Consider the following 21,021-nt stretch of genomic DNA (forward strand, 5'->3'; position numbering starts at 1 on the left):
ATCATAACCCATCCAAAAGTGGAGGGCAAAATGGACAGACACCATTTGCCAATAATTTGCCCATTTTTGCCCTCCACTTTTAGATGGGTTAGGATGATCCAATGGAGCTGATTTTTTGAACACACCCTATCTATGATGAGGCCTTGCAAATGAATGGTTTTGATCACCACAAAAAATGTGGGACCCATGTGTTTGGGCCCTCGACCGCATATTACCTTATATGCAGTCGACCGCACACTCCTTTTCCTATATATATATTTGTTGACTTTTCATATGGGACACATAACACAAAAAAGGCACCAATTTGATCATAGCCGTCCAAAATTGTAAAAAACAAATTGGTGGATAGTCCATATTTGTTTAGAAAAATACTAGTGATTATATGGTTATTATGGGTATATGTTTTGTGGAAAGACTTTACGGCCATGATTGAGTTTGTGCTACCTGTAATGAATCTAAGCCGTTAAGTGAATCATAATCACTTGATTTTTTGTTGTTGTCTAAAGTAATTAGGGTTAAGGTACGAAGGGTAGTTTGGTCAAAATAATATTATGCAACAAGTAATTCGGCCCAGGAATAGAACCTAAAATAGAAAGTGTGGCACAATTGTAATTAAAGAGAAACACACCGCCTCAAATAAATGACGTGAGCAAACACAAGACGCAGTTCTTCGGATTTTCTCTTCCTATAAAAACCTTCACTCACTTCTCAAATTTCTACTCATAATCACAATCTCGTTGGACCATAATCGTTCCTAATTTGGTTTCTGCAAGTTGATTTTGAAACCCATCTCTGAGATTGTTCTCTTTCTTTTCTTGGTTTTTTCTCAGAGGGGTCCTTCTGGTACTTGTTTTGGAGACCTGTTTCAAAAAACAAAAACAGCTTTCTTTTTATTGAGTTCTAAAATATGGAAGAGTGTAGTCTATATGATTATGAAATGGTTCCTAGTAATCCATGGACATCCCAAAATAGGCGACGTCGTCAAGGTATACTAAACTTTCTCTCTCTGGGATTTATTTTAATTTCTTTGTTTTGTTCACTTGTAGAGTACATCCCAAAGTAGTTGAGGAATTTCATTTAATTTTATTTGTACGTTTTTCTTATACAGTGATGTGTGTTTTTCTTATAGGGTTTGCATGGATTCTAGAAACGTCTCTCTCTCTCTCTGTTTTTTTTTATCATTATGTTTTGAATTGAAAAGTTGTGTTGTTGCTTGATAGATAATTTTGGTGTTGATGTTGGTAGGGAAATAGAAGTGGGTTTGTGATTGGATTGAGGTTTTTTTATTTGGGCCATTAAAAAAATAGATATGTTATCTGTTGAGGAATTACTTATTGTATATGGGTTTTTAGGATTGATGATGAATTATTCATTGGTTTTAATTTTCATATATATTTTTTAATTTATACCAATGTTTAAGCTTGAGTCGACCTTCTTCTGCCTTGGGTGAGTTCTTGAGCACCTTATAGTTCTTAGATATTGATCTTTAGTATTGTTTCAACTTTCTGCCTATAGGATTTGGGATGTGAGGTTAGGGTTGTCTATTATATCTTCTGTAATTTAATTTTGAACTGCAGAGCTCTATTTTTATGTTAGTACTATCTCTTGTTTATGGAATTGGCTTATTAGATGTTGAGGATTTATTGGTAGACTGAAGTACTTATATTATATTTCTTGAATTGTGGTGGTGTAAAATTTGGCTGTTTGTTTCACTTCGCACTAAACAGAATGGGCTTTTGTAGCAGTGCAGTTTTGTTTTGTAGGTCTGTCTTTCTTTCTTTTTTTCTTATTACAAAGAGTTCTTATTTCGTTTTGTGCTTTCAGGATCCTGGCGACCCACAGTACCTTCATGGGAGAAGAAATTCTGCTTTTCTACATGCGCAATTTCATGGAAACAACTCTGTGACACTAAGAAGCTGATGTCCTTCTACAAAAACATTGCTCAGTGGGATGATTCATCTGGCGAAGAGGCATTTCAGAATGCGAAAGCCCGGTTTTGGGCAGAGACTAATGGCTTCCCCTTTGATATCCCTCTGCCCGATCCAGATATTTATACTGATGAAATTGACTGGAATTCTGACATTGATCCCGAGCTGCCATTGGATTTGGATAAAAAACCTCCAGCTCCTATTGATGAAGAGAAGGATGAGAAACTTGGTTGGGATTCTTTCAACAACCCAATCCCATGCACTGGATGGGGTGATGATGAAGACCCAGTTAATGAGCCCTCTAACTGCCCAATCCCATTCATTGGATGGGGTGATGATGAAGACCCAGTTGATAATTCTCCGGCCGAGCCCGCTAACTGCCCAATCCCATGCACTGGATGGGTTGATGCTGAAGACCCAGTTCATGATTCTCCACCCGAGCCCACTTGGGGAAATTTTGATCAAAATGTTGATAATAACAATGAGAGAAGAGATGTGGAGCAGAATTCATGGGAAAACGATGGAGTTAAAGGTCAAGGAAATTGTGATGGAAATGCTGATAGTGATACACGGGATTGGTGTGGTTGTGAAAGTAGAGCTAGGGAGAATAATTCATGGGAAAATAATGGGGGTAATTCATGCGGTTGGGGACATTGTGATAGTGATATTAACAAGCTGCCTTATTTGGAATCCCGAAAAAATAATGTGATTTTGGAAACAAATAATGGGAACTGTTGGAGGAGAGAAGGTGGCGCTCGAAATTCTTTAGGGTATAAAACTTCAATGTTTCAAGGTGACAAGCATCAGTTGAATAATGGTTGGAGGAATTACAGAGGATGGAAAGGAGAGAATTTCCTTGTGGGCTCGATGCGTTCTTCTGGACCTAGGAATCATCATCTCTCTACCAAATCAAAACATTCTTGGTGGGTGAAGAAGCCAATTTTTTATGCATTCTTTGCATTCCTTTATTATTTTTTCGTTTTTCTTTTGGTTGCTTTAGATGGCATTTTACAAGCTGTATGTTGAAGTGTTGGATGGTTGATGTATCTTCAAATACTTTATTTTTTCGGCATTTAATGATAGAAACCTGTGATTTATACATTTCAAATAATTCAGACTGTTTGATGGGATTTGCTACGGAATTTCGTGGAAAGGCATTTCGCTGGTGACTTTTGCATTAGAGAACAGCCACCTCAGATGAATTAAATGAATAACAAAACCTGCTGAAATGTGAGCCTGTGTGGCACGAAATGCCTTTCCACGAAATTCCCTAGCAAATTCCCTGTTTGATATGTGCAATTATATATGGTCATTTCATCTCTGTGATAGACCCAACCTGATGAAGAGTCTAAGTAACATTAATGCAGGATTTAAATTTTCATGCACTCCTCTGCTTGTGTTAAAGCATCTTGTAATATCACTCTCCTTTCATTTAGAACATCATCAGTTCTCACACCTCATTGTAAGTTCTATAAACTAAATAAAAAGAAAGGGTGGAAGATACCCAAATAGTAAGTTTTGAAAATTTTATATCTACAAAATGAGTTTCCTCACATCTGGCTAGTTTTTTTCTCCAGATTTAAATTTTCACAAAGTAAAAAAATTTAAAAAAATTGGGACCTACCTATTACTTAAGCATTCTTAATGGGTCGAAAGGATGTGATCAAAATTTCATTGAATTTGGATTTCAGAGTGTAACTGCAGTATTCATTTTGCAGTAGAAGGTCAAAAAGCCTTAAAATCTGACTTCTATATAGTATTTTCATTATTGGCACCGGGGTGTGGTGTAGTTATTAAATGTAAATGATGTCTTCACCACTTTTATTCTACGCAGAATTATCTTTCATATGACACCGATTTTATAAATTTTCGACATCATTTGCTGTATATTTTACTAGAGCCATAGGAGACACGCATTAGGTCCCACTTCAAATATATACTGAGTCATGGCTGATCATGTTCCAGTCATAATCATCAATCATGCAATATGTAAATATCCCTCTATTTAAGAAGAAAACTGATCAAAACCTCCATAAATCTGATTGTTTAGAGTAAAAGTAGAGGATGCTATTAGACTTAATGATAAAAGACTTGAAATTTTCATTAGAAGCAGAAAGCAAGGATCACAAAGGTAAGATTATTTTTTTTTCACATTTTAAATGATGGGCTATTCTGGTCACATGTTTTTGTTATCGTAATTATGTCCTAATGATTTATTTAGTGATGTCTGTGCTCCGGATTAGTGTATGTTGTCGTTGTTGTTTAGAGCTTTAGCTCTGTGTCTTCTCCTGAAAACATCCTGTCTGAATCTCTTAGTCTCACCTTGTATCTCCATGAACGGCATTGTCTCGATGCCCTCCTTTTCTCTCTCCAACATTCTTTGCCTCTTCATCACCGCCATGGCCGCCGCCTTGTTCTCCCTCTCTTGTCTCTCTGCCTCTTCCTGTAAATCCTTCTGTCAAATTTGTGAAGAGCTTGGGAAAATTTTGGGAAATAATGCAAATATTATTCTATTTACAACACTTACATCTAAGATATATTTTTCTAAATAAGGCAACAAGAAGCATGGCAGTATGGTTAAGTGCATGTGTTTGATGGGTTAGGATGTTAATTTAATTTTCAATATAATGTCTTTTTCAATAATTTTGAAATTTTCACTAGATTTACAGATAATACACGAGAAATTTGGGATTTTTTCAATAATTTTTCAATTATTCAGAGAATTTTGTAATTATGCTTGAACACAAAGAACAAGACATGGTTTCCTTGACATAATTTAGGCTAAATTCTAAAAGTACTTGTCACCACACATATCTGCGAGAAAGGCGTGATTACTCCTTGTCAGAAATACATGGAGGGATGAATATTAAAAAAGAAAATTTTCAAATGTGGAAGGAACCTTAAAAGAAAGCAACTTAATCATCCTACCTTCAATCATGGTTATTGGTGAAAGGTATGAGGTGTTAAGGGGCTTGGCAAACAAATTTTTTGAAAAGCTAGTAGGCCAAGATCTTAGGATCTGAATAACAAAATGGTCTTTTAGGTGGCACCTCAGGAGAGCCACTAGAAAATTGACATGGTGTTAATAACAAAAACCAGCAACAGGGCTGAAGCTAGATATGCCTAGAAGATTGGATTGGGACTTTGATGGTGGTTTCGTGGTGAAATTTCCCCTTAGCAAGGGGTTTGAACCTAATATAAAAGCCGGAATGAAGGATGCTGTGCTTCATAATTCCAAGGGATGGAGTAACAGTGGCCGGCTAAGCCAATCTAGGCATGGTTATTTTTATAAAAGTGTGTAAAGAGATCATCCAGTAAATGATCTTATAAGTGGAATGACCAAAGGTCGGTCCACAGAGAGTGAATCTAGACTGATTGGTTACTATCCTTCTGTATACTAATTTTTCTCTTTGTGTGTGTTCTTTCATTACTGAAAAAGACCTAATAGAAGTCTTCCATAAATGTAGATTCCCACTAATGCAACATGTGACCGGTTATAGTGTAATGAAATTTTCACTATATTGAGTCTATAGCGTTTGTTGGTCACTGGTAAAATGATCAGGATAACCTCACTTTCCAAAATTTGTTATAACACGTTTCGTTATCCTGAAAACACTTGACTGTTAAAAGTACAAATTGCAATTACTAGTTTAGGAATAATAAGGGAAGAAGAAAACACCTTCATTTTATCGACAAGAACTTCAATAATAGTAGCCATTACAACATCTTAATAAAGGTGGAATAAAAGTCGTGATGCGGCATTTTCCTTGTGAAAAACAGACTAGCTAGACGACGAGGCAGCAAGTTACCAAAACCACCAAAAGTTTATGGTGAAACTAATTGAAGCTACCATGCATTTGATAAATTTTTAAAGAAAAAGGGAGGAAATAACCATTAATATATCCCATTTAGTTCACAAAGAAACATTATTCAAAGAGTACTTTGTCATTTTTCAGTAATTCATGCCAGTTTCTATAGTTTCAAGGGTATATATATATATATATATAAGTGTGTGTGTGTGTGTATAAAATTATGTCCAGAAGTGAGAGGGGTTCTGACCTTATTCTAAGGATACTCCTGTCACTTTAGAGTGACTTATGTCTATTATGAAACTTTACAGTATCTATCATTATGTGCAGAAGTAGGATGTGTTCTACAGGTTGCACTGAAAGAAAGATCTACCGGTTGATGAAAGAAAAAGCTTAATGTAACTAAAGAAAATAGAAGGAAAGAGAAAAGAAAACAAAGATTTTGGGCCAAATATCAAGATAACAACAAAGAAATGGCCAAACCCCTTATAAAAAAAGAGAGAAAAGAGTACCTGGAGATCATGTATGAGAGTGTCAAGGGATTTGATCTTTCTATGAGGCCAACGAGGAATACCAAATTCTCTGCATTTCCTCTCAAGTACAGTAAGTCCAACCTTAAGATTTCTCGATGCTTCTGTGATTGGAAGGTCAAAGTACTTAGCAAGATCAGATAGAGCAATGCTAGCTATGTGCTCTGCGGCTGCCCTCTTCTTCTTCTTAACCAAATCTGCAATCGTTCATTGAAACTATTAGATAACTGTAAGCAAGAGACAAGAACTCTGCAAAAATATCACCAACTATGCATGAAATGGTCAGGATAATAATTAGCATTATAAATGGAATGTCTAATTTTATTTTATTTTTCAACGGTAGAGAGAATTTATTAGAAAAAAAAAGGGCCGAAGAGTACAATGCTAGCAAGACATTCCACCCTGACTATGGAATGTCTAAAATATAATCATGGGTTTTGTTTATAATTATAAAGAAAATTGTAAAATAAAGACCTGGATGCTTGTGAGTTATGACAGAAATTCAAAGAAATATAGCCTGAAATATAAAAATATAAAACCTGTTTATAGCTTTATTAGCTTATTTACAAGTAACAAAGTTCCAGGTTAACTGTTTTCTAGTAAAGAATGGGGCATGTCTTTCTCGCAAACAGCATATATTATTGGCTTATTTTTCAAAAAGAAATGAAGTTAACCCATGGCTAGTCAGGCAAAATATTGAAATCTTGGCACTTTTAAGGTTTTAATATTTGAACATTTACTGACTTGTTGGGTGTTTTAGAAAGTGTAGCATAACTCGGAAAATAGCAGCTTCCCAACCATGTAAAAAGAAGAATTGACTTAAAGGAGAGGAGAATAATTAGTGAGAAAGGAAAGAGAAAAGTAGTGGATAAAGAACATAATAACAAGATACATATAGTAAATATTTTTGGTGATAGTATGCAAAATGGCATAGTGATTGTCACTTTTATCAGTATCTTGCAAGTAGTCTCCGATGTAAGGAAACCATCAGTATAGGAATCTTAAGCTGATACGATTATCGTGTCACATAGGTATTTAGTTTGTCAGGGGACGATAATATTTTCATTCTTATAGAAGCAAGGAAAACGGGTATCTCCATCAGTCAAGTAGCGTATGACAGAAACTAATCCATTTTCAATTTTGAGAGACCACTAGGATCTCACCATTCCTTTAGGAGGGGGCTATAGGTATTCTTGAAATTTTCAAAAGATCGAGTAGAAAAAGATTCCAACCTGGTACCCTTTGGTCGATTTGTTGACTTCCAAGTGACCCCTGTGCAGCAATAGGATGAGGAAGAGAGTAATGATCTTCATGAAATATAGGCACAGTTCTTGTTGAGTGGTAAGATTTATCTTTGTTCTCTCTGCACATTTCCACTGGAGCAAATTTTGCTACCTCATTGCTTTTTGTTCTGCACCTCAACTGGAAAACTTTTTGAAGATCATTGGCCAAAGTCGGTATTGATTTCAATTTTGGGTTTCTGAAAAATAAAATAAGTTTTTTGCAATATTAATTCAATATGGTGTTATGATAATTGATAATGTTTAAGATACTATTAGTGATTGTACTTTGCCTATGGTGTTATCATAACACTATTAGTGACAAATCATAAGCATTACTCCATGAAAAAAAACTGAAACAATTGTGCATTCAAAAGTTAAAGATTAATATTTTCACTTAATTTACATGTTGTCCTACTTCTACAATAAAATGATGAGAACATAACGATTTTCATGTGTAAAAGCAAGTAATATTTTAGGATGGAATCCAGAGTGTTGTTGATTTAGAGATGATATCTCCTATAAAGACCATTTATAGACATCCATACTCAACCTCTACTAATTCCACATAAAAAAGCTACCAACCTGAATTGATGAGCCATATGGATAAATTACCTTCATTTTCTTGGAAGGGTCAACAAAAAAAAACTATAAGAACATCCTACAGATTTTTATTCTTATCCGAGACTTGATGCTTATAATAATGAAGCAAATTGGCCGTAGATTTGAAGTGACTAGGTGATTTATTTAATATAAGGGGATGTGATTCCTGTGTAGTGCTCTGTTGGTCATTGCTATAGCTATTGCATACCTTCGTATCCTTTTGTTTCTCTTGTTTAATGTAAGTGCTGATAAAGAATAAAAAACTAAAATAATGTCATCTCCGAAATACACACAACTAGTTAATCATGGAGAAACAACTACAAAATAGAGCTGACTCAAATGTGGGCTTAATATCACCAGGTAGCGATGTCTACAATAAAAAAAGAAATCATATGTACTTGTTTAAAAAATATCAGTTTCCCTAAGGTTAACAAAATAGCATGCATCCATATAACGTGATAAACCTTAAAACTTCAAAGTATCAATTGGGGTCGAACCCACATATAGGATCGATGGCAGAAACTGGACGCAAGGATCATGGACATAAACAATGATAAATCTTGATGTCAGGTGGTAGATATGAAGATCTCTATCACTATGTTATTCATGCCCAAGATAGCATCACCACATCAACAGACTCCATCCATCTTAATGAAGCGAAGCCTCCTCAAATAAACCAATCCCCAAAATCAAGACCATCCAAATGGTGGAGAGAAATCTACATGGCTGCATAAACACTCTAATTATGGATTAAATGCCTTCGGGAAAAGTAATAATCAGAGACTGTAAGGATTCAATACATAAAGTCTACATCTATCCCTAACACCAAACCCAGCTTCGTTTTTACTAACACAATCAAGAACTAGCCTAGTTGCAATTCAGTGGCCATGCATGAAAAACTGAGCTCACATTATATCCATGAGGCAAAAGCTAGATCCAATGAAACCAGGAAAAGAATCTACTCATACATCATGGCACTGAGTAGGCTGAAATGATTAGAAGACTAGCTAGAAGCCATACAAATCATTGCTTCTGATCAGTGTTTTTCTTTTCACTAAGCAAGAATTTATTACAAAGAAGGCTGAGATAAAACAGAGGTGCCAGAAGTCAGAGGCCTAACAGCTTTCAATCAATGTGCAAAAACACTAATATTGACTTGGAAGTTGGAACATGGACAAGTCAAATTGGCTCGGCAGGGCTCCTAACACTTATTTGAGACTCCCTAATTCTATGTAGTCCCTTGGCTAGAAAATCAGCAAGTATTTCATTGTCATAGCAAAGTGAACTCAGTAATGGATTTGAATAATAATAGAATAACGAAATTCGAGGGCATCTAATAACATGACCGAGAATACAATATTCATCTTGACCACCTCATGATGAGAACTGAACAAATCATCTCTCAAACATGAATTCAACTCTGATAGACGAAATGTTTTTACATCCTCTTTTAAACGCTATAATAGAAGTGAAACCATCGCCAACTCAACTCAACTCAACTCAACAAAGCCTTTGTCCCAAACTAGTTGGGGTCAGCTAAGTGAAACCATCGCCATTCAAAAAAAAAAAGAAGTTAATTCATTAAGATGATGTTGCGATTTTCCTTGTAATTATTGTGGATTAAAGTCTGATGCAACCACATCTCTTGACACCGAAAGTCTTATTCCAAAAAGAAAGCAGAAAATGATTCTTAGGAAACTTTACTAGTTGAAAGATTATCTTTGATAATTAGCTTAATTTTTTCGCAAATAAAACTCTTGTTTATAAAGTCTAGAATGTCTATTAGAAAACCTACTAGAGTCTAAAGCAGGTATCTTTCTATATGTCAGTGCATTAGTTTTAGAATATTGCGAGGATGAGAATTCTTATTATAAAAGATGTCTGAGACATTTTGAGGGGGGGGGGGGACTTGTTTTTATAAATGAATTGGAATTCTCTAGTTTGAGTTTTCGCTCAAGTTTTCTTCTTCTCTTCATACATTACAGTTTTGCAAAACGATAAACTAGTTGGTTGAGGGTATTTTAGGTTCTTCCTTCTTCCGCTCCACTAAAGTTTTACTGTTACCTAATCTTCAAAATTAAATCATAGGTACTGAATTTCATGCCAAATTCAAATATTTACTGCAATCCTATGCATGCTTCCTACTGTTTCATAGGTTGTGTTGGGACCCGGGTAGAACTCACCCTTAAAAGCTAGCTATTAAGGGGAGGGTGTCCAAGCCCTTATAAGCTCATCCACACAACTTAACTTATCCGACGTGGGGTCTTTTTGCTTTTGCGTTGAACCCCCAACAATCTCCCCCTTCACATGGAAGCAAGATGGATAATCTCGCCACGCCACACGACAGCAACGTGAGAATCTCGAGATCTTCTCCGAGGGAATTTTACTGTCCTCGAAGGTACACCAGGGTTACCGAGATTTTCCTCGAGCGATTATTTCCATCCTTGGGCTTGCCATGCCCCGGCTCTGATACCACTTGTTGAGAAAATCTGCTGGGCAAATCCAATCCAATCTTACAGAAATTAACAGAAGGATAAAAGTAGATACAAACCACTAATCATCTCTCAAACATGAATTCAACTCTGATTGAAAAAATGTTTTTTCACATCCTCTTATAAATGCTATAATAGAAGTTAAACCATCTCCATTTAAAAAAAAGAAGTTAAACCATCAAGATGATGTTGAGATTTTCCTAATAATCATTCTGTATTAAAGTCTTGCTGTTAATTAATCTTCAAAATTAAATCATAGGTTCTGAATGTCATGCAAAATTCAAGTGATGACTGCAATGCCCTGCATGCTTCCTATTGTTTCATAGGTTGCAACATATTCAATTCATTACAAAAGAAAATGAAGACAAAAAAGGGGAAATCATCACTTTCTCATTTAATTGATAAAAAATAGAAAAGGTGAAAATGCAAGAAAAGAAAAAAGCAATACCTCGAAATAGTGAGTATGGAAGGAATTGGGGCTGAAATGGTAGAAACTTCAATGTCAAATGCAAGCATGCAGAGCCATAAACCAATCATCTTCCCTTCAAAGAGCTCTCTATACTTAGGAAATTTAATAAGAGGATGGGCTACCATTTCCACATAAGAACTTGGAGAAAACATAAATTCTCTCTCCACAATTTTTTCCTTTCCATCTTCTAATCGGTAGACATGTATACTCCTGATCAGCTCTGCAGAAAGAAGAGAGAATCAGTTAAGAGTATTAAAAAAAACCCAGAAATGAAAATTTAAAATTTTGAGCAGAAAATTGATTAGAGAAAAAACCCAGATAAGAAAGATTAAAATTTCAAACAGAATGTCAATATGAAAATAAATGCAGATGGGAAAGTGAATATTTCAGCATGCAGAGGAGAAAGAAGAAAAGTTTTAGGCTCTGTTTCATATCAACAAATTTTTTTTACTTTGTTACCTTCATTGAGGATGTTTTTGAAGACAGCAAGAGAAGAGAGAAGAGGGGGTTTAGAGGAATCCATGAAGAAAACATGATTCTGTCAAAGGAAGGGAAGAGAAGAAATGGGGGGAAGGTGAGAAGTAGCCCAACAGAGGTTCTTTTTATACACAATTCATATGTATATATAATTCTGTTCTTTTCTTTTCTTTTGCTTTTTATTATTTGGGTTTCATGATTAAAAGTGAAAAATACCAAAAAAACCCACCCACTGAGAGGAAAATTTTCTTTTGTATCATTTGGGTTTCATGATTAATAGTGAAGAATACCAAACAAACCACCCACTTAGATGAAAATCTCTACAATGACCCAGGCTAATTTCTGTCAAAATCATGGGAGAAATATTATATGCATTCCCTTGTTTTAATATTGACACTCCTTTCTTTATTCACACTTTCTAATTAGGGAATTGCTAGCGTCCATCACAAAAGGCATTTTGCAGTTGGTCTGTCGCATGTCAGACCAGCTACCTCATGAATGGAGACAAAAGCTGTTATCTTATTCATGAGGTAACTGGTGAGACAGACCAGCTGTGAAATGCCTTCTGCGATGGACCCTAGCAAATCCCTTCTAATTATCATTTGGGTAAAGGCTATTACAATTCCCCACAGGCTATCAGCAATCCTTACCTGAACAAGGGAGTGCAAATATCATTTCAATAGACTTATCTATTATTTGTCACTACTCAGTTCTTCCAAAGGGTAGTTTGGACATTCTCAAAATTGGTCTCATTCATATAATTTTCATGAATAGGGGATATCCTTGTTTTATGCTTTGTAAGAGAAGGGTATTTTTGAAAACATATCTAATGATTAGAAAGCAGAGGTCGTTTGTGAAATTTTTGTTTCGTATAAAGAATTCCAGGTTTCTGGTTTTGTCAGGTTGATTCTTTCGCATAAAAGCTGACCACCCCGTTGGCCAACTTTGGAGTTTTACGCCAGGAGGAATTGACAAAAATATTCTCATCCTTTATGAAAATAACAAAATTACCATAGATTGATCCTAACCCTCTGATCTGAATGTTAGAGGGTTGATCCTAACCCTCTATAGATCGGAGGATTAGGATCAACCTATGGAAATAAGTTTTCGGACACAACCTATTTAGACTGTGGCCCATCTAATGGACGGTTTGGATCATCCTATGGAGCGGGCCATACCCCACTTTTAATAAAGTGAGGAGTGCCCTCATCAAAATACAGTAGTGCTGATAACATATCCCCAAAACAAATGCAAATAATATCTTGAAAATATTGGGCGTAACGATATTTGTCCAGTATAACCAAATGTTAGAGAAGTGAGGACACGAGTTATCCATGAAGAGAAATCTTCTGAAAGTTTCTTGAGAATGGTATTTGATTTATAGCTGCATGTTAAAGAACTGGTTTTTGAGTGACTTAGTAATTATAACATTATTGCTTTCGTCTTTTACCCAACCTATTTGAGAAATCATCTCTCGTTTTCTGTCTTTCTGAAAACCCAGATTCATAAACCTGACTCTGTACAAAGAGGTAGTCTAAACTGGAGGGCATATTTATGTAGGGGTGTCAATGAATCCAGACGGTCTGATGGATCATCCGAATCCAAATGTTGATGAACGGGATCTAAACATATGAATAGGATCCATGGGCTTATTTCAGATCATCAAATCTGTGATCTGGAAAATTTTGGATTATGTATGGGCACGCCACATATGCACATTGGATAGTCACGATCTGACTTGGTTTACAAAAATACCCTTCAAATTTTGTTAATGCTAACCGTTCTATGAAGGGTATTTTGGTCAAAACCTCTCTTATCACTTAATGAATCGGATGGGAATTCGATTTCAATCTCATACTTTCACGAAGGAAAAGAGAGAGGGGTTTTGTTCTTTATGCATCATATTCTTTGATAATAGTTATACATTATATTTGTGTATGTAACTTTGATTAGTTTTATTGTTTATAAGCATTATTATACACCTAGATTAAACACAGATAAATTTTTAATTTAGTTGAAGAAAATGCATAGAGACACACTAATAGTGGAGTGCCATTCTATCCCTTTTTTAAAAAAAATTAATTGTTTACTTCGCTTAGTGGGACATAATAGGACACTTTGATGGACGGTCCGAATTAAAATGGATCGTGATCATGACGTGGAAAGTAGGATTCGAAGAACAATCCGACTCCGACCTGACCAATAAGGAATTTGAATGAATCGTGACTGTGACATAGGTGGATCCGACCCGAAGTGGATCCGTTGACACCCCTAGTTTTAAGGGGGCTGGGCCCAATTGAGTTGGGCCTATTAAGGAGTTTGGCCCAACTCAACAGGGGCAACTGCCCCCTTATTACATGTAGCTCCGCCCCTGCTTTCACCTTATTTATGTAAGGGCGCCCTTCAATTTAGACTTTCTCCTATACAAAATATAGTCTCTTGGGTCGGGTCGGTCGGGTTTTTAATTTTTAGTTCATGATACTGACTAATTTCAAAGATTGTTGAAAACGGTAATTTTTTCACACCAAAAATCTTTGAATTTAAGTGATCAAGTGCATACATTCAGGCCCATTTGTTTTAGACCGTGACAACAGATTGTGGGCCTCAAACCGTTTGGCACTATCTAAAATGAACGGGCCTTAAGAAGAAAACTACTTTTTCACATCATTAAAATCAGTTATATCCGTATACTCAAAATTAACTTGTCATCTTGAAAGTCGCAGCCAAGGTTTTAAATTTCGATTTCGGAATGCATTTCTGTCCTCGCCGAAACTGAATTCGAAATTTCAGGCGAAATCAAACGAAACCAATAAATTGATATTTTATCTCGTCCTAAAATTTCCCCTCAGGAGGATATTAAATAGGGATTTTTGCTTATTAGTCCCTACATGGCAAAAGAATTGCTTATTAGTCCTTAAGAAAAACATATTAGCTGAACAGTCCTACTTTTAGAAAATATTTGCTAAAAGGTCCCTAAAACTCACGAACTTCAATTTTCTCCGTTTAAAATTTTAAAATGGCAAATTTACATCAACCCATTTAATCCGTTTTAGGGTTTTTTGATTTCCCTTCCAATATTTTTGAAAAAAAACTAGGAAACAAGCAACAATATTATCTCCTCCAATATTGACTTTCCCTTTGCCATTCTCCTTTCTTTTTCTCCTAAGACTAAAAGGCAAACCCTAGTTCTTATTCCCAAAACAAAAGTTCGGAAAGAAAAAAAAATCTAAAATTTCTTGATTCTTACACATAAAAAAGATAAGGTAAACCAACCCTATTCAATTTTTCAGTTAGGGACCTTCGGTTTATGATGTTATCCCTCTAAATTAATCAGGACATAATTACTCAATGAAAAAAACTTCCATAAAAATGATTTTCCATTAGAGATATTTTCTTGCAATCCAACCAAGATAGGAATTTATTAGAAAAGTTAGAAACGAAAAATATTCCTAAAATTTCTTACTTTATTTATCTATGAAGAAAAGATAACTCACCATTTTAGAGGGATTTTCAATTTATTTAATTCCTAAAATGATTTTTTGTTGAAGATTTTTTTAACGAGAATATTGCAAGAGATAATATTGTTGCTTATTTCCTAGTTTTTTTTCCAAAAATATTGGAAGGGAAATCAAAAAATGCTAAAACTAATTAAATGGGTTGGGGGTAACTTTGCCATTTTAAAATATTAGAGGAGAAAATTGAAGTTCGTGAATTTTAGGGACCTTTTACCAAATATATTCTAAAAGTAGGACGCTAATATCCTTTTCTTAGGGACTAATAAGCAATTATTTTGCCATGTAGGGACTAATCAGCAAAAATCCCTATTAAATAAGGTTAAAATTCCAGTTTTTTTGTAATTTCCTTAAATTTCCAAAATTTCGGTCGAAGTTCTGTAAGTTTTCGGGTTTGTTCTCCACTGAACCCAAAATTTCATATTTCGGTCGAAATTTAAAACCTTGGTCGCAGCAGATCTGGGTGAGCTTTTTATTTTTTAGTTTTTTTTTTCCCCTTTTAACCCCGACCTGAGATTGGGCCTGGTTTTTCAACCCGAAATCTGGCCCAAGTTGATACCTAGTGTTTAGGGAAATAATTATGGAAAAAAAAAACATTGGTGCTAAAAATATCATGGAAAGTATTCTAGAATGGCTCCCCCATTGCTGCACGTCACTCTAAGGCCCTGTTCGTTTAAGAATATGAGAAACGATTGTGAGTACCAAACCTACTATTAGATAAAAAAATTATACATGGAAAGTATTCTAGAAGGGCTCTCCCACTGGCTGCACGTCACTCTAAAGCCCTGTTCGTTTAAGATTATGAGAAACAATTGTGAGTCCCAAACCTATTATTGGATTAAAAATTATGTCTAATTTTTCAACAATTTTTCAAAAGTGTGTCCCCCGTTCGCAATTTTTCCTTTCTTTTTCCCCTAACCCAACTTGAGATTGGAACTCTGGCCCAAGTTGAAACCCTAATGTTTAGGGAAATAATTATGGAAAAAACATTCATGCAAAAAATACCATGGAAAATATTCTAGAAGGGCAAGGGCTCCCCAGTGGCTGCACATCGCTCTAAGACCCTGTTTGTTTAAGATTATGTGAACCGATTGTGAGTCCCTAACCGATTATTGGACTCAAAATTATACATAATTTTTAATCCAGTTCGAAAGTAGTGGAAATTTGTAAATATTAGGTTAAATCATTGACAAATAAATTAAATTAATGAGAATCAACTTAAATAGGCAAAATGAGTTAAATTGACTAAATAGGGTTTAAAATCGACAAAAACCGGTTCAATATGGAGAACATTTTTGGCCACAGCCTATCTATGTTGGGTCCAACAAATGAACAGTCCAGCTCAGAGCTGGAAATTGCAATGGTCAGATGATCCTGACCGTCCAATCAAGAATACGCAGGAAATTGATCAAAGAAAAAGTCAGATGCTTCAAAGTATAGCCCAGAAAGGAAGGGGTTCACAAATTGGACCCATTGTGGATAGAAAGTGTTTATAGACCACGTTCCCCTGCTATATGTAACTAATAAAAGACCATACATTGATTTGCTAGGCAATTTCGAATTGCATAAATCATTTCCTGGCTTTCAGCTAAATGTGACTTGATACACATATACATTAATCTGTACAAACTCCCCTATTATACAACATAAATGGGTGTAGGGTGTGTCACCCTTTTCAAATAAAACTCTCTCTAGTCAGCAACAAAATGACAAGAATGATTTGTTTTTCATACCATCAGAGCTGCAATGATAAATCCGGCTGTTTCAAATCCGTCAACATGCCGGAAACCGGTGACCCAGGTGGCTGGAATCTAACATTCAGGTCAGGCGGAACTGAATCCGGCTTTGGATGTATTGAAATCCCACGCCAAGATGGTTGCGAATGTGGTCCCGGTCCAAAGCTTGTCTGAATCTTCTGACCGGAATCCAGCTTGGAACTGCCGGAATTTATTGAATTTGAACTGTCTAATAACTTGGTACCTTCGGCTTCTAATCGGTTACCGGGCATTGAATGAATCAAGGTCTCGTTTCTCCTGGGAACCATGTTAATCATTAGCGAAGGTGTGAATGCTTCTGAACTGAAGTTCCCAACTGCCCCAGCTGGTCTGAATAGCTTCCCAACTTGCGATGAGACATTAGACTCAAACCCACTGTTAAGCTCCAAATGACAAGCTCATTTGGGCAAAAACATCGTCAGGTAATTTCAGCTCTAAATCGGCTTGGGAAGTATGTAGAAGGAGTGGCCCTAAAGTGAGTTGGGCGCAAGGTATTTGGGATTCCATCCCACCTAAGATGGGTTGTTTCTCTTGGAAACTTTTCCTCAATGCCATTCCAGTGGACAGCAGAATCAAAGATCTCAAAATCCAGATGGCATCCAAATGTGAATGTTGTAAGCACAGTAAAGAAGAATCAGTTGATCATCTGTTAGGTAACAGTGGCCTAGCAAGGGGAATCTGGGAGTTCTTCGCAGACCTCTGGGCCATGAAACTTCTTCCATTGCAACCAGTAAGGAGCAGGATGCTTGCTTGGATATCATATGGCAGGAAAAGGAGCACCCAAGCTGGATTTCTCCTTGGCATGTCAGCTTTGATTATCCCTTGGGAAATCTGGAAGGAACGTTGTAATAGAAGAATGGAAGGTAAAGAGAGAAGTACAAATTGGGTGATTCAGCAAATATTAAATAAGTTAAAAACTGTGAGCTCTAGCCAAAAATTCACCAAAGAAAACAATATGGTGGAGTGTTTAGCTTTGGAGCAAATCCAGATTGATCCGCAGAGGCAAAAGATCAGCAGGGATAATTGGATTTGGTGGGAACGTCCGATGATTGGTTCGCTCAAATTGAACATTGATGGAGCAGCCAAGGGAAACCCAGGAGAGTCGGGAGGCGGTGGAGTTATGCGAGATGCCAAAGCAAAAGTTATATTTGCTTTTGCGTTCTTCTACGGGACATCTACCAACATGGTGGCTGAAGCGAGAGCTCTATTGGACGGCCTTAGGCTATGCAAAGCCTTTGGGTTCAAGAATTTCGTAGTAGAGTCAGACAGCAAAGTTCTCATGGACTTCATCTCTAAGAAAGGAAGCCACCCCTGGTCCATCTCTTTCTTCTGGCCCGAAATTATAGACCTCATGGACTTCATGGGCCCTCATCATCAGCACCAGTTTAGAGAAGGTAACCAAGTGGCAGATGCTCTTGCAAATGAAGCTTGCAAAGCTAGATCTCATCAAATTTTCCATGGATGGTCAGAAATGCCTCGCATAGCCCGGGGGGCTGCAAGATGCGACACTAATGGTTTTCCAAATATTCGCCCAAGCAAATGAACGAAGCAGGTGGTGTTGTGTAGGGTCTTTGGTTCCCCTTTGTTTGTCGCGGTCTAGAGGGCTGGTTGTTTGCCCTCCTTTTGTATTGTGCCTTCAATAAATAATATGCTGAGGCCCGCCCCGGGGTCGCATTCCTTTCCGGGTTAAAAAAAAAAAAAAAAAAAAAAAAAGCCCATTAACAGTAGAGTGATTTCAGGGTTCTGAATCTTCTGATTAAGCTGAAAGTGAGGCTTAGGTCTGATCCCACTTTCATAATTTGTTCCTCTGATGGTTTCATAGCCCTCTGTAATATCAGTTCTGCTATCAAGTGCAGATGTGGCAATAGATGGAGGAGTCCTGAAAGAACCTTCCAAGGATGAGTTGTTTGAGGGTTCCTGGGTCTCTGACAATATATCACCTTTTGACTCTAATGCGCGAGGAATTGTAGTAGATGAAGAAATTCTGGGCTGAGAGAAGGATTGTGAAAGCGGCGGTGGAGGTGGCGGTCGTGGTGGAGAGGATGATGCCAGTGGCGGTTGTAGTCGTGGTGCTTCATTTTCTCCCACCCAACCAGGACCAAACTTCAGTCCTTTAGATAACGCTATCTCAATCTTCCCGGAGGCGATTTTCCAAGCAACTGGTCCAAGCGTTGCAGCAAATCGAACCAGGCTCCTTGCATATGAAGCCCGACCTGATTCAGACAGCAACTCATAAGCTAAATACTCATAACCGTTAAAAAGAACTAAAAATCATTAGAAGGTATCCTAGATGCTATGTAATTTTCACTCGAGTACTCACAGATATCAGTTGCTTCTCTCTATCGAAGGTGGTTAATATTGTTGGCTCACGGGCAGAGATCGGCTGATTGGGTCGCTTGTAAGTACTGCGCCGATTTTCATCAAACACTAACTGTTTTCTCCAAATGTTGGACAGACCCTTCAACACAGATCCTGCAAACAAAGAAAAATACCAGAAAACAATTACCAATTTGGCAAACATAAGTTGAATGTCGACAAGCGAGAAAGGGAAAAGAATAACAGGGGAACAAATCAATCGAATGAAGCAAATGGAATCAGATCACAAACCTGGGAAATCATCATTTCTATCAGATTTATGCTCCGCTAACCAGCCAAAAGTCTCACCATTGTGGGTTCCGTGGGAATTCCTTGTGGGCATATCGGTAATCCCAGCGTGATCATGTGCTTTTCTTAATTGATCATGAGTTGGGTCTCCAGCAGTAGCAAGGGTGGTATCTGATGAAAAGTCAGAACCAGCGCGCTCAAGAGGAGGCCTGCCCACCGGTCGTTTGATGGAGCTCTTGCCCGGTGGCCTACCTCTCCGTACAGATTTCAATTCTCGTTCGTTATCTTCACTATCCTGCCTTAAATTTTCAAAATCCTTTCTTGCCAGCTCATGTATTGACCGTGCCTGGAAAAAGTTAAATAAGTGTTTTAAGTGACCGTAACTTGCTTGCTAGAGGACCCACGAGTGGATATGGTCTGAAAATGGAAAAAAATGCTATTAGTCTGAAATCAATGATACCTGTCGAAAGTAGATGGTAACTGGTGCATTATATTGCACTGCATTTGAACATATCGAGAAGACATCTTCCTGCATATTTATAAAGAGGAGTTAATTAATCCAACTAATGTCAAACCATCTCATTTCCAAGATTTTATGCAAATGACAGCTTGATTCTCAACTTTCATTGCATTCCAAAAACGAAAATGATTTCATTATATTTATGCCAACATGGAAAATAGATGCTTCTAACATTCTCTATAGTTACATCAGTCAAGGAAGTCGACTAAAAGAAACAACAATTTCTGAAAAATATATATCAACTTACATGCTATGCATTTACTGCATTTAACAGGAAACAAGATTCATCCATAAGTTATCCGAGCTTAACCAAGAATCAGTCTCTAAGGGTCTGTTTGGTCGTACAATTTCTGGGCTTTACAAGGCGTTTTGACCTGTTTCAGGGTGCCACGTCATCCACTAGTGGTGTTTGGTTGCATGTTTTGATTCAAAGTACTAGAAGACTACTTGCCTTTTCTCCCCTGTCTCTCTCCCTTGTCTGCCCATGTAGCATAACTTTTGTTCCCCACCAAAGTACTTGAAAAAAAGGTGGTGTTTCACAGCATAGAGAAGATCATATCCAAAAGGTATGAGAGAAATAAAAGTGGCCATGGTGCATTTACTTTAACTTCGTCCTCCAAAGAATTCCACAAACACCTCCATAATGTCCACCTTGATGGTGCCCCAAAAGGCCAAAACATTGGGAAGACACGATCCCCCGAAGAGTAAAGCCGACAGACTCAAAGAAGAAATAGAAACAACATGCTCCCCATAACCATCAAGGAGTGATCCAGTTTCCATGCCTCCTAGAGCTCACGATACCATGAAAGTACGCAGCGTTTTTTAATCCCCTCCACGAAGGCATCTTGATCAGGAACTTTGTCTCCACTTGAACTCTTCCAGCAACAAAATCATACTGTAATCCTCCTTAATCTTGTCTCTTTCCAGAACTTCCTCTGTAGACATAGGAATATCCTGATCTCTATCATCCAAGCGACTCGAGACACTGAGTAAAAAGTCTTTCCTCAGCCCCGCCGATCCCA

The 21,021-nt window shown here is 37.0% G+C and overlaps 3 protein-coding genes across 3 annotated transcripts; 1 reads left to right on the top strand and 2 right to left on the bottom strand.

Annotated features, from left to right (window-relative positions):
* The first annotated feature begins 659 nt into the window (after positions 1 to 659).
* Positions 660 to 3,029, top strand: LOC143886276 (uncharacterized). The gene is made up of 2 exons (XM_077390209.1): positions 660 to 986; positions 1,825 to 3,029. Exons 1-2 carry the CDS (start codon positions 908 to 910, stop codon positions 2,952 to 2,954), a joined length of 1,209 nt encoding a protein of 402 aa, XP_077246324.1. The 5' UTR covers positions 660 to 907; the 3' UTR covers positions 2,955 to 3,029.
* A 917-nt stretch (positions 3,030 to 3,946) lies between these two features.
* Positions 3,947 to 11,709, bottom strand: LOC143886277 (protein RKD5-like). Its single transcript, XM_077390210.1, has 5 exons — positions 11,571 to 11,709; positions 11,091 to 11,331; positions 7,500 to 7,747; positions 6,250 to 6,464; positions 3,947 to 4,371 (listed from the first exon to the last, which is right to left on the bottom strand). The coding sequence occupies exons 1-5, from the start codon at positions 11,632 to 11,634 to the stop codon at positions 4,168 to 4,170; spliced, it is 972 nt and encodes a 323-aa protein (XP_077246325.1). The 5' UTR covers positions 11,635 to 11,709; the 3' UTR covers positions 3,947 to 4,167.
* Positions 11,710 to 18,613: 6,904 nt separating this feature from the next.
* Positions 18,614 to 20,779, bottom strand: LOC143886055 (uncharacterized). Its single transcript, XM_077390042.1, has 5 exons — positions 20,636 to 20,779; positions 19,940 to 20,008; positions 19,483 to 19,825; positions 19,196 to 19,347; positions 18,614 to 19,088 (listed from the first exon to the last, which is right to left on the bottom strand). The coding sequence occupies exons 1-5, from the start codon at positions 20,777 to 20,779 to the stop codon at positions 18,999 to 19,001; spliced, it is 798 nt and encodes a 265-aa protein (XP_077246157.1). The 3' UTR covers positions 18,614 to 18,998.
* Positions 20,780 to 21,021: the final 242 nt, after the last annotated feature.

This window comes from Tasmannia lanceolata, unplaced genomic scaffold (assembly GCF_043159265.1).
Source record: "Tasmannia lanceolata isolate RefF3 unplaced genomic scaffold, GAP_Taslan_0.1 ptg000011l, whole genome shotgun sequence".
In the NCBI taxonomy this organism is placed as follows: domain Eukaryota; kingdom Viridiplantae; phylum Streptophyta; class Magnoliopsida; order Canellales; family Winteraceae; genus Tasmannia; species Tasmannia lanceolata.

Excerpts from the sequence above, each read along its gene's own strand:
- LOC143886276 (XM_077390209.1), top strand. The coding sequence starts at position 908 with ATGGAAGAGTGTAGTCTATATGATTATGAAATGGTTCCTAGTAATCCA. Across the intron at positions 987-1,824 it reads AAATAGGCGACGTCGTCAAG|GATCCTGGCGACCCACAGTA; the intron begins GTATACTAAACT and ends TTGTGCTTTCAG.
- LOC143886277 (XM_077390210.1), bottom strand. The coding sequence starts at position 11,634 with ATGGATTCCTCTAAACCCCCTCTTCTCTCTTCTCTTGCTGTCTTCAAA. Across the intron at positions 6,465-7,499 it reads AATCGACCAAAGGGTACCAG|ATTTGGTTAAGAAGAAGAAG; the intron begins GTTGGAATCTTT and ends GAACGATTGCAG. Across the intron at positions 4,372-6,249 it reads CTCTCATACATGATCTCCAG|GAAGAGGCAGAGAGACAAGA; the intron begins GTACTCTTTTCT and ends AAGGATTTACAG.
- LOC143886055 (XM_077390042.1), bottom strand. The coding sequence starts at position 20,779 with ATGGAAACTGGATCACTCCTTGATGGTTATGGGGAGCATGTTGTTTCT. Across the intron at positions 20,009-20,635 it reads TCAAGGTGGACATTATGGAG|GAAGATGTCTTCTCGATATG; the intron begins GTGTTTGTGGAA and ends ATAAATATGCAG. Across the intron at positions 19,348-19,482 it reads TAGAAATGATGATTTCCCAG|GATCTGTGTTGAAGGGTCTG; the intron begins GTTTGTGATCTG and ends CTTTGTTTGCAG.